At 51.6% G+C, this 13,270-nt stretch overlaps 1 protein-coding gene across 2 annotated transcripts; it reads right to left on the bottom strand.

Moving 5' to 3' along the window:
• Window positions 1-1,139: 1,139 nt before the first annotated feature.
• Window positions 1,140-4,283, bottom strand: LOC119329146 (peroxiredoxin Q, chloroplastic). 2 transcript variants are annotated; one of them, XM_037602149.1, is made up of 3 exons: window positions 3,952-4,266; window positions 3,712-3,849; window positions 1,140-1,633 (listed from the first exon to the last, which is right to left on the bottom strand). In XM_037602149.1, the coding sequence occupies exons 1-3, from the start codon at window positions 4,156-4,158 to the stop codon at window positions 1,325-1,327; spliced, it is 654 nt and encodes a 217-aa protein (XP_037458046.1). In that variant the 5' UTR covers window positions 4,159-4,266; the 3' UTR covers window positions 1,140-1,324. The 2 variants fall into 2 exon arrangements, with proteins under 2 accessions (XP_037458046.1, XP_037458045.1); XM_037602148.1 differs by lacking the exon at window positions 1,140-1,633 and adding an exon at window positions 1,708-2,412 and having other exon boundaries at window positions 3,952-4,283.
• Window positions 4,284-13,270: the final 8,987 nt, after the last annotated feature.

The following is a 13,270-nucleotide window of genomic DNA, read 5'->3' on the forward strand; positions in this document are numbered from 1 at the left end:
GGAGGGCCCAAGAGCCCACAACCGAGGAGATGCATATACGTTAGCGGGCAAATTTGTTTTCCCAAATGAGTCGGACAATTATCTGTTATGATTTCTTTGATCGACGATGCACCTGCACTCGTGTTTATCAGGTAAACTGAAATTTTAAAGCGGCACAATGTATTCATATCCAGATAATCAAGCATTCTTTTAATAAAAATACTAGATATTAATAGGGTGATGTTCTATTGCCATGCGAAACTCCAAGTTCAAACACATCATGGGATGTGAGCCATGAAAAAATAACAGCATTGCATATTGCCAAACAATAACACCACTATTCACCGCTGAATCCTTTTTTTTTCAATATCTTTGGTCAAAATGAAAATCGGCATTTTGAGAAAGGTTCACGGTTTTCTATTTTGGGCAGTGATTTTGTTTTTTCCTGTCCCAAGCTTCTCCGATGTCAAATCGCCATGAAATTTGCACGCCTTTAGAGAACTTGTTCGTCTTTGATGTGCAAAATTTCCAGATTCGTTTTTTTTGTTGCTCTTATGTCTACGTTGCTGTTCATTCGAAGCATCTGTGCCCATGATCAGCTATGGATTACCTCTAAAACTGACCCTCACAAGTTGTAGCCAGAGTCGAAAATCGTGTGCGTGGGCCCGTGGTGCGCTTTAGCGGTATCGCCGCCCATGCGATCGAGCCGGTCCGGTCGGGACGGTGGTGGGGCTTTCGGCCTGGTGATAGGATGAGCCGCACATCCGGTTGCCGCCCGCTGACCAGTGAGCGCCGGGCGCATGGCCGGCCACCTGGTTCACGAGGGTTTGTCATTAGCTTATCATCCATTTTGTGCAGTGCAGTTTGGGTTAAAAAAGAAGGTTCAGGTTGATTCGTGGCGGGCGTGGCTCCGTAAGATCCCCGTGCCGTGCACGATACCGGCTGCGCGCGTTCCTGCTGGCGACGCCAGCGTTGCATTTTTACCCGGGCCTATCCAGTAGAGAGTTGTACACAAGCTGCATTGCAGTAGGTTTACCCTAAATTTACAGGCGCCGCGTCGAAGGCTGTCGCACAAGTCAATGCATGGCTCGGTGTCGCTCACGGTGAGAAACGAGGATTAAAAGTAGTTACCTACCTACGTACTCCCCCGTTCCGTTCTGTATTTAACTGTAAGAAGGTGCGCACTGCTGGCGAACTGAACATATTCAATACATGTACACTGGATTACACATCAAAACAGCTCTACGCATGGATCATGTCCAGGAGTATATCATATCATACGATTACATCGGCAGAGACCGATCGATCGACGGGAAAAGAATCTTTGAGAGAAAGTTGTTCAGATTCAGAGGTTCTGGATGATCTTGAGGGTCTCGCCGATGTGCTTCTCGGGCTGGAACTGGTTGTTGTAGATGTACTGCACCACGCCCTTCTTGTCCAGCACGTAGGTCTGCCGCCCGGGGAGCGTCCCGAAGAGGTCCGACGGCACCCCCCACTCCTTGCGCACCTTGTTCCCCTCGTCGCTCAGCAGCGTGAAGGGCAGCCGGTACTTCTTGGCGAACGCCTTGTGCGACGCCGCGTCGTCCCCGCTGATCCCGATCACCTCCGCCCCCGCCTTCTTGTACTTCTCGTACGAGTCCCGGAACGCGCACGCCTACACGTTCAGATCATTGGATCCAATCCAACGGACAACAATCACTATCACATGCAGATACACACAGTTCATCATCCAAAGAACAATGATCTAATATGTGTCACCTTTTTATTATTGCTCTCAAAATCATGCATGTTTCGTCCAAGATCAGCCAGACATACTACGTACAAATACCCTAATTAACTAGCTATTTAGAGCTACTGCTCGTACATGTAGACGAAGTCGGAGTTGCCGGCCATGGCGTTGATGACCTGGACCGTCAGCACGGCGCCGCCGGCCATGACCACGATGATGAGCACGGCGGTGATGGGGTTGCGCAGCAGCTCGTAGATGGGCTGCACCAGCGCCCACGCGAACCCCGTGCTCACCGTCAGCGCGTACAGCCCGTACCGCCGCATGTTGTCCCAGAACTCCTCCAGCAGCGGCCCCTCCGGCCCCAGCGCCATCGCCGGGCCCGCGTCCACCGACAGCGCCAGCGCCAGCGCCACGCCCACCGTGATGCCGCCGATCAGCGCCCACGTCGGCAGCTCGCACGTCCGCCCTCCTCCGTTGGCGACGGCCTCCTCTTCGATGGGCTGCTGCCTCCTCGGCGTCGCTGCTTCCATGATTTCTTCAGACGGTATGGTCATGGCGACCCGGTGGTGTTGTGGTGTGGGGTTAGGGGAGGAGAGGCCAGCTCGGACGGTGGTGGAGCCATGGCGTTTGGAAAGGAAGGGAGACCCAAGTGGTGAGCTAGCTCCGGCAGAACCAAGAGGATTGAATGTCTTCTGGCGAATGATCTGATTTGGACGAAATTTGATATATTAACAAGTGGCAAATAAATAGAGCTACTACTGTATTTAAATCATAATAGAATTAATCTCTGGCTCGATCCAACTAATATATAATCCTCTGCACGAGGCAAAAAATGAATGACCAATTTTCACGTTTGTCGTATGTAAGTTGCTTTTTTTTTCCAGGGGATATGTATGTAAGTTGCCTGGAAATACAATTAGGGTCGGTTGATTTAGGAAGAGAAGGAGGCGGAGATGTGGGCCCTGCAGTGTGCAGTAGCGAAACACAAGGTCGTCGAAGAGGCCAAGCGGGAAGCAACCGGATCTAGGGTTGAAACGGCATGGTGTCGTCGGTGGAGGTGGGAAGGGGTGTCCGAGATTGAGTGGTTCGGGTGCAGTTCTGGTTAGGGGGCTCACCCGAGCTCAAGAAGATGGCACGGTTAGAGCGATGACCGGGAGCAACAGCATACTAGAGAAGGTGGCGGCTTGGGAAGGGTATGGGCGTATGGTGGCGAGCCGATGCCATCGACAATGCGTGGCGGTGGCAGGTTGTCCGGCTGTTGTTTGAGCGGAGGAGGAGAAAGAGGATGAGTGGTAGGAGGAAGAAGACGGACGCCAACTGTTGTATTACAATCCAAAACGACTGATATATAGTTGATCTCATAATTTTTCGCATGAACATCCACGTTGATGCCTTTTTGTGTGACGTATCTACCTAGAGAAGGAGAGGATTGTGAAGGAGAAGGAAGAGCGAGGAGAACGCAATGATGAACACCCTATAAGCGAGTAGATGGACAGTATATACTCCTCCCGAGGCTTAGAACAACTCTAGCAAAGTCGCCATAATAATTATCAATATGACGATTCTAGCACAAAAAAGGCACCCTAACAGAGTCGCCATATATGTTAGAATCGTCATAATTTATGTAGCACCCTCCATATCTGACCTTGGTGGCTCGATATTTGACGTCTTGGTGCCAACTTCTGAAATGCACTCCATATGACAGGAAACTTCAGTGCCCCCCACGGCCCACCTCACGTGAGGTCCCAAGTCTATATTAAACCGCCTAGTACATGCTGATGTATTATAAGGTGTATTTTTCTGTGTGAAAAAGTGTCATTTTCTAAAAGTCGAAATTTGACTTTTAGAAGAGAAAAACAATACATTCTAAAAAGAAGGGATATGCTTATAGTCAGTGACGGCATAGATTGGCATGCTGACGGACAAAGTGGTAAATTGTCCCTATTAGTTTTCCGGTGGACCAATCAATCGATGCACGAAACTGTCGCAGAAAGATGACTGACCTGTTTGGTGCAGCCCGGCGTCTCATCGGCGGGGTAGAAGTAGAGGACGACGGGCTTGCCCTTGAACTTGGAGAGCGACACCGTCTTGCCGTCCTGGTCCTTGAGCGTGAAGTTGGGCGGCACGCTGCCCTTGCTCACCTGCAACCACCACCAAAATCCAACCCACTTCAGTCACCAGTTCATTCACCACGCATGAGTTCCCCACGAGCGCGAGATGGTTAGCGAGGTTTGCATACGCACCTTGCCGCAGACGATGCCCGTGGACGCCGCGCGGCGGCGCGGCGCAGGCGCGAGTGCGAACGCCGACGCCGGCGCCCTGAGGCCGTGGAACGCGGCCGAGGTGGAGGGCCTGCAGAGGCGCGCCTGGGACGGCGGCGACGACGACGAGGCGCGAGGGGCCAGCAGGGCGGACGGCTTGCAGCAGGCCGTGGAGGCGGCGAATGCCATCTTGGCTGGATCGAGGTGAAGGGCTCGCCTCAGCCGCTCCTCTGCTTCCTGGTTTCTCTCGAGGAAGCGGGAGCCTCGTGTGATGGATGGTTAGTTCGTGGCGAGGGGATATCAGGATGAGGTCGGAACGGGGGGTTTTGTGACCACGTGGCGTAACCTGCTGCCCTTTGCTGTTTGAGTGAACTTTTTTTTTTGCGCTGGAGTGAACTTTACGACGCATTTGGTTGGACGCAGGTAACGTATTCAATACTATAATGAGAATACGCTGTATTAGATCACAGACTGAGCAATTACACGATGTGTTTGGTTCAAGCAACGGAAAAGGAAACCGTGGTCTGCCCCCGGCGGTCTTGTACAAGATGCTCGGCTGCTGGGGATGACTTGCGGCCAAATCAGAGAGCGCTAGCTGTTCATGGTGGCGCCACTGCTCACGGTAGAGAAAGGAAATCGGCCATACTGCTGCCCGTGGCGGATATCAGCGGCGCTGCTCACGGCAGAGGGAGATCGCTGGCGCGCTGCTTACGGCGACGACTCACGGCGGCGAATGGAGATCCGGTGTTGTTTTTGAAGGGGAGGAAAATCTCCGGTCTTGCAGGCTACTACTCGATCGGTGTTCGTGGTGAAGAAAAGATCGCGCAAGCAGAGAATAGAGAGAGGGGATCGATACCGGACGAACGGCGTTATTCCATACCATAGGGTATCTGCTATTTTTGCTTTTACGAAGAACCTTTTCCGATTACAGAGGATTCGAAACCGGTCTGACTCAAACAAACACAAGTAACGTATTTCTAAGCCGGTGTAATCGGAAGACGGCGGAAAAATCATCAACCAAACGCGTCGTTAGTTTGCTTCATCTACTGGGGAGCAGGGACCAACACCCCAAAATGCAACTCCACACGATTTAATTAGTAACCATCCAGAGAAGTTTGTATAAATGCTTGATCATATCGAGCAAGATGTCGCTTTTGGACTACACACTTGTTATTGAAGCTACATTGCATGTAGCTCCACGTGTTCTTCCTATATTGTTAACGCTTTTTGACATGATTCGACCGGATTCTTGGACGTTGGTAAAGAGACGTAAGAATGATCGCCGGAATTGTGCAGGATCGGCGCCGGAGGTGGCCGCGGCTTTGTCGCCGGCGGCCACGGCGACCCAGATCCGTGCCGCTCGCCAGGAGCGTTTGAAACGACTCCTGGGCCGAGCTGAGCCGAGCGCTGTTGGGCCGGCTGGTTCTTTTGGGCCTAAAACTGATGGGTATGAGGCCCAGCCAGTAGTGGATCCAATCGATACAGAATTCCGAGACACATGCACGATACGTTCGTCATCGTCTTTTCCACCGCCGCGTCCTAGGGTTGCGTGACGTCGTCTGCCGCACCTTCGCTCCGCCGGACCTGGCCGAGCGTGCCGCATCCCTCCCCTTGGCGCGATGGCGGGGTCGGCTGGAGCTCCTCCTCCTGGGAAGAGGCCGCTTACGCCCAGCGGGGCTGGCCAAACCTCCAGGGCGCCACCGCCTGGCCAGGGCAATGGCCGGGGCGCGCCGCCGCCTGGCCAGGGCGTTGGCCGGGGATCGCTGCCGCTGGCCCAAGGGAGTGGCAGGGGCGTCCTGCCGGCGCCGGCTTCGGCCGTCGACCGAGCTGGTGGGCAGCTTCCTAGGGCTGCGGCGGGGCGCGGGTCTGGGGGTCAGGCTGCGGCTAACTTGCCTGCCGGGGCAGCGGTGGGGCGGCCGCCGGCTCCGGTTGTGCGAGGAGGACATGCCTCCGGTCCTCGGCCGGTCGTTCCGGGCGGTGCGGCGGTTGCATCTGCGGGCCGGGGAGCTGCGCCACCAAGGGCGCCGGTCCCTCCTCCCCACGTAGTTACTCGACCTACTATGCCGTCGCAGACCATCGGTGTTGTGGCTGTGCCCCGAGGTCAATGGGGGGATGACGGTTATGATGCCTATGGGGCTGGCCAAAACCGTGGCTCTTCATCCACGGGTGGCGGTCGGGGCTATGCGTGGCAAAGTGATGGTTCGGCAGAGAGGCCTTTCTTGGGTCCTTCAGGCGGCTTCGTTGAGGGGACTGCTGATCCGGGTCTTCGGCAGCGAGGAGGTTTCCGAGGCCATCGTGGTGGTCGGGGCGGCCGGGGGGCCCGGTACCGTCCACGTCCTCCGCCACCACCGGTTGCTGTCGACTAGATGTCAGTTGATGGGACTGCCGAGGAGCCTGTACTCACCGGTCGCGCAATAGAGGTAGTGACGGCTCTTGCTACGATTCAGGTTCCTGAGAACGAGGTTATGACCGATGTGTCTACGGAGTTGACAGATATGGCTGAGGCTGATAGGGCATCCAAGTGGGCGCGCAGGAAGGAAAAGATGCTTTGTTATTGTTGCAGCGACAAGGGCCACTTCATTGCGGAGTGTGTGGCTATCTTATGTGATACCTGCGGTAAACTGGCACATGACTCTGGGGAGTGTCCATTACTGCGAGATCTAGCACCGTCACTCATGATGTATGGAGTTTACTGTGCTGAGCTAACTTTTTTCGAGTCTCCGAATGAGCGAGAGGTGTCTGATGAGTCCATGAGTATGACCACGGGGATTGTCAAGGTCACCGGAGGGGAGGTGTCTGAGTCACAGATCGTGCAGAGGCTCAGAGAGTTGGCCCCTGGGGATTTCCAGTGGGACCTTGTCAGTCTTGCTGATAAGATGTTCAGAGTTGAGTGTCCTTCCGTGGAGGATTTGCAGAGGTTGTTGAGTTTTGGGATGTGTAAGGTGCCGGGAACGAATGGCATCCTTGAGTTTCAGGAGTGGAAGCATACTGAGCCTCAGGGCGTGCCACTTACTCAGGCGTGGTTGCGATTTTCCGGGGCTCCATCTAAGCCACTGCAGGATGCTCGGGTTGTGGCCAGCATGGGCATTTTAGTAGGGAAGCCTGAGCGTGTGGACATGGAGTTCACCAGAGCTCACGGGATTGCTCGGGTTCTGGTTAGTATTCTGAACATTGAGTATGTGCTGGAAGTGGTTAAGTGGGCTTATCGAGGCAGGATTTATAATCTGGTTATTGAGTTTGAGGATGAGAGCCTTCTGGTTGCGCCGACTCATGAGTCTGATGTGGATATGCACGAGGGTGATGGCAGCGCGGGAGCGCAAGAGCCGCCGGTCGAGGACTCTGGACGACTATTGTCCAAGGGGCCGGGGTCCGAAACTGCGACGACCGGGGATGGAGCAGCCCCACCCTCTTCGGTGCCTTCGACGACTCTGAGATTTGGGTCTTTCGAGCCCTCTTCGGCACCTCCGAGACTGTGGAGTGGTTGGTTCGAGTCTGAGGAGGCTTTTGAGCTCGAGTTGCCTGTTTTGGGGGTTGAGGGTACTGTGGATACCATTCCTGGGGATCTTGGGGGTTCTTCAATCTCGATCTGTGGGAATGAGGAGGTGAGTCGGCAGGTGGCCACTCCCCCTCGCGCTCAGCACTCGGCACCTCCTCAGGAAGTGACGCAGCTTGTCATGCCCGACTCGTTAGGGGGAGCCCTGGGGCAGGCGGCCTCGGGTTGCTCCCCTACTGTTGAGGAAGGGGACTCGGGGCAGGTGGCTCTCGTGTCCTTTTCTTCGTTGGGAGGGGGTCTGGGGCAGGAGGCCTCGGACACCTCCTCTCCCGCCGCGTCTACCATTTGGCTCGTGGCGCCTACGGGAGAGGGCTCGGGGCAGGTGGCCTCGGAGCCTTCTCCTTCGACGCCTGTGGGGGCGGCTTCTCCGGTGTTGGGGGATGCGAGGGCAGGCGGCCCTTGTACTGCCTCCACCACCTTTCCTGCCGGCCCCGTCCTACGGGGCAGGGCAGGAGTCTGAGATCTTGGTGAGTGCCGGTCCACTCTCTGGCGAGGCTGTGGGTGAGCCCGTGCAGATGGATCGGCCTTCTGGTTGGGGTGAGGCAGGAGGCCTGACCTCGACCGCGATCTCTCGGGAGGAGGTCATTGCGTTTGGAGGGATTCAGGATCCGATGTCTGAGGGGCACCGGGTGAGTGGCCGTCTCTAGACACAGCCGGACGTGTACGACATTCAGCAGCGGTGCGCCATGAGGGCGGCCAAGCTTCGTGACGTCGAGGTCACTACTGGTATGCCGGTCAATATTTCTAATTGCATTCTACATTTTTCAAATGATGAGATTGTTGAAAATGCAAATCAACTAGGAGTTTCGCTGGGTAGTAATGACACTGAAATCTCTAATTCGGTTAATGATTTGCTTGATATGGAGGCTGAGCAAGCCTTAGAGATGATTCGTAATATTGCGGCTGTTAAACCCATGAGTGATTCTGAGGCTGATGCGCTCAGGGTCAGGGTGCTCGACAAGTTTTGTGCGGATCTTATGCAACCTATTACTGAGGGGGATCTAGAGGATGATTCTACTCAGATACTTTTGGCTATCCCCTCTAGGACTGGTTGTGAGGACCAGTTGCAGCGTCAAACTGTCCCCAAGCGCAAGTGGAAACGGAAGGTATACCCGGTGTCCGTAGCGCGTAGGAGTACTAGGATTCGTACGGCAAAAAAATTCCATGATGAACTATGAAAGGAATCTTTTGAAATAGCAGAGGTCTAAAGGACTTGGCTAAAAGAAGGTTTCTTGCTGAGGCGTCTGTCGAGCATCGTTTAGACTTTATCGCTCTATCGGAGACGGGTAGAGATAATTTTGCGCCTCAATTTCTAAATACTTTGTCGGGGGGTATAGATTTTGATTGGCATTGCTTGCCGCCGAGAGGGAGATCGGGTGGAATCTTACTCGGCGTTAGGTGCGAAACGCTTGAGGTTCGCAGTGTTGTTATGGGGGACTTTGCAGTCAAGTTCCGGGTGCGGTCGAAGGAAGATGGGTTTAATTGGGCGCTGGTTGCGGTATATGGGGCTGCGCAGCCCGAGCTCAAGCCCGAGTTCTTGGCTGATCTTGTCCGGATTTGTGGTTCCGAGCAGTTGCCTATCTTGGTGGGGGGTGATTTCAATATAATTAGAAGGCGTGAGGATAAGAACAATGATAACTTTGACGGCAGATGGTCGTTCATGTTCAATACTATCATTGAAAGTTTGAACCTGAGAGAAATTGAGCTCTCGGGTAGAAAATTTACCTGGGCTAACGCGCTGCCAAATCCGACGTATGAGAAGTTGGATCGAGTGTTGGCAAGTGTCGATTGGGAACAGAAGTTCCCTCTGGTAACAGTCCAGGCCCTGTCCCGTGGTATTTCTGACCACACGCCCTTATTTGTGGACTCTGGTGATCCCTACCACCCGGGGAACAAGAATGTGTTCTCCTTTGAGATGGCTTGGTTTGAACGTGAAGGCTTCCTTGATCTCGTGGCTAGAGAGTGGGCTAAGGATTCAGGAGGGAAGACTGCGCTTCAGCGCTGGCAGAACAAGATTAGGCATTTGAGGAGTTTCTTGCGTGGATGGGCTAAGCATCTTAGCGGGATTTATAAGGTCGAAAAGGAAAGGCTCCTATCCCTTATTCAGTCCCTGTATGTAAAAGCAGAAACCACGATACTGCCGGCCGTGGAGCTTCATGCCAAGCTTGACGCGGAATTGAGGCTGAAAGAACTTCTTAGGGAAGAAGAGTTGAAGTGGGAGTTGCGGGCCAAGGTCCGGCGAGTAGTCCAGGGGGGCGCGAACACTCAATTCTTTCACATGATCGCTAATGGTAAGCACCGAAAAAGAGGATCTTTCAGCTTGAGCAAGATGAGGGTACAATTGTAGGACAGGAAAACCTAAAATTGTACATTACTGAGTACTATAAGCAACTGTTTGGTCCTCGAGAAACGAACTGTGTGTCTCTGGATGAGTCCAGGGTTGAGGATGTTCCTCAGCTCACAGCAGTGGAGAATGATATTCTTACGGCTCCTTTCTTCGAGAAAGAGGTACTTGAGGCCATTTCGCAAATGAAAAATAACAAGGCGCCGGGCCCCGATGGATTTCCAGCGGAGTTTTATAAGAAATGCTGGCATATCATTAAAGGGGATTTGTTGCCTTTGTTCAATGATTTGTTTGCTGGACAGCTTCATCTTTTTCAGCTAAATTTTGGAACGATCACCCTTCTTCCTAAGAAAACAGAGGCTGTGAGAATTGAGCAATTCAGGCCAATCTGCCTTCTTAATGTTAGTTTCAAAAATTTCACCAATGTCGGGACCAATAGGCTCACACAGATCACGCATGCTGTTGTGCGGCCTACCCAAACTGCTTTCATGCCGGACAGGAATATCCTTGAGGGGGTAGTGGTCCTTCATGAAATGCTCCATGAAATCCACACGAAAAAGCTAGATGGGGTTGTTTTCAAAGTGGATTTCGAAAAAGCGTATGACAAAGTCAAATGGCCATTCCTTCAACAGGCCTTACGTATGAAGGGTTTTGATGAGGCTTGGCAACGCCAGGTAGAATCCTTTACACAAAAAGGAAGTGTTGGAATTAAAGTAAATGATGATATAGGGCATTATTTCCAGACACACAAAGGCCTGAGGCAAGGTGATCCAATGTCCCCGATTTTGTTCAACATTGTGGTTGACATGTTAGCAATTCTCATTGGTAGGGCAAAGGAGGCCGGTTAGGTGGGTGACTTGGTGCCCAACCTTGTTGATGGGGGTGTGTCTATTTTGCAGTATGCTGATGATACAATCATCTTTATGGAGCATGACCTGGCAAAAGCGAGAAATATGAAGCTGGTGTTATGCTTATTTGAACAATTGACCGGGTTAAAGATTAACTTTCATAAAAGCGAGTTGTTCTGCTTTGGTAGAGCCAAGGAGGAACAAGAGGCTTATAGGCAATTGTTTGGTTGTGAATTAGGGACTTTACCTTTTATGTACCTAGGTATACCCATTCACCATCGTAAGCTAACGAACAGAGAGTGGAAATGTATCGAAGATCGGTTTGAAAAGAAACTTAGTTGCTGGAAGGGAAAACTTATGTCATATTGAGGCCGGTTAATTCTTATTAATTCGGTGCTTACAAGTATGCCGATGTTCCTACTATCTTTCTTTGAGGTTCCAGTTGGGGTTAGGAAACGGTTGGACTTCTACCGATTGAGATTTTTTTGGCAGAGTGATGAACTTAAGAGAAAGTATAGACTCGCCAAATGGGATGTTATTTGTCGACCAAAGGACCAAGGGGGTTTGGGTATCGAGAATCTTGAGGTCAAGAACAGATGCCTGCTTAGCAAGTGGTTGTATAAGCTTTCTACTCAGACTGACGCAACTTGGGCGCAGATTCTCCGCAACAAGTATCTGCATTCCAAAACTTTGTCCCAGGTGACAGTGAGACCAACTGATTCACCGTTTTGGAAGGGGCTTATGAGAGTTAAGGCAGCCTTCTTTAATAGAACAAAGTTTATTGTCGGTGATGGCAAAGATACACGGTTCTAGGAGGATACTTGGCTGGGTGATACACCATTGGCACTACAGTATCCAACCTTGTATCGTATTGTCCAGCGACGTGATGCGTTAGTTGCAACGATCATGCAGTCCATTCCCCTTAATATTCAATTTCGGAGGGTGCTTGTTGGTGATAGATGGGAAGCTTGGCTTCATCTGGTGCGTAGACTGATGGAAGTCCAGCTAGCTAATCAGCCTGATCAGTTGTGCTGGAAACTCACTAGGTCTGGACAATTTACTGTTAAGTCGATGTACATCGATGTTATTAACTCGACTGACATTCCTAGTTCCAAACATGTTTGGAAAGTAAAAGTTCCTTTGAAAATTAAAGTATTTATGTGGTTTGTCCATAAACAGGTTATTTTAACAAAGGACAACTTGGTTAAGCGCAATTGGACAGGATCTACTAGGTGTAGTTTCTGTGATCATGACGAGACCATTAAGCATCTTTTCTTTGAGTGTCCGTTGGTGAGAATTCGGTGGCGCACCGTGCAAATTGCCTTTAACATTACTCCTCCGAGTTCGGTCGGGTCGTTATTTGGAACGTGGCTGGATTGGATAGAGTCCGATACAGCTAGACATATTCGTGTAGGAGTTCGTGCGTTGTTATGGGCAATTTGGAACTGCAGAAATGATTTGGCTTTTAACAGAATAACTACCATTCATTTTTTGCAGGTTATTTTCCATGCTACGGCGCTGATCCGTATGTGGTCCTTACTCATTCCGATGGAGGACAGGGAGCGTTTGGTTACTGGATCTGTCCGGTGGGAGATGGTAGCGCGGGATATCTTCAACCGGTTTGGATGGAGGTCATGTAATAGGATAGGCAATTAGTTTTCCTATCTTTATCTTGCCAGCCGATTGTGGCTTTTTGGCCCGTTCTTTTTTCAGCGCCGAGGTTCTTTGTGAGCTCGCCTTTATTTTGCTTCAAGACTCTATGACATTGTTAAAGCTATTTCATTTATTTAAGTGACCGTATGCATCGTTCAGATGCAGAGGCCGGGGACCCCCCCTTTTCAAAAAAATGTCTTGATGATAGAGGAACTAGAATGTTTCTTGTCGGAGAGCAAAGGACGACATGGCGTTGAAGAACCGCTCATTTGCGCAAGTTCTTCTGGTTTGATCCATAGAGTTTCATTCCCGGTGTCTCCTATTCTCAAGCTAAATTTGCCTTTTCTTTTCTGTTTCATCTTTCTTGCATTGTTGCTATTAAAGGATGTCGCAGAAAATTTATTATGTGGTGAAACTTAATGACTCGCGAACTTGAAGGAAACCACTCACCCTTAGGTTGCGCATATATAGACATATAAGGTGGTTGTGATAGACCCACTTGGATCGTGTATGCTAGATCTTTCCGGTAACCTACCTTCCTTGGGTGCGGATGAGCTCGATCCAGAGCCGGCCATGGTAAAGTAGGGGCCGGTGATGGCAGAGGGATCGAGATGGAGAGGTGGCAGTGGTGCTTCCCGTGAGCACTGCGATTGCCCTAGATCGAAAGGGGATTTCGGTGGGGAGTCTGGCGGTGCGGTTAACCTCGTACGTGTGCCCCGGCCCCCACCTCTCTATATATAGCAGGTCACAGGGGCCCACCAACCATAAGAGGGTTGGGCGCCCCTGATCAGGGCGCGAATAGATCAGGGCCCGATGGGCCGTTGAGCCCACTCGGTGGAGAGATCAACCTAACATTCTCCCCCTTGATCTCAACTTTTACTTTTAACCTTATACTTTCTAGTT

The sequence above is a fragment of the Triticum dicoccoides genome, chromosome 7A (genome assembly GCF_002162155.2).
Source record: "Triticum dicoccoides isolate Atlit2015 ecotype Zavitan chromosome 7A, WEW_v2.0, whole genome shotgun sequence".
Classification (NCBI taxonomy): Eukaryota; Viridiplantae; Streptophyta; class Magnoliopsida; order Poales; family Poaceae; genus Triticum; species Triticum dicoccoides.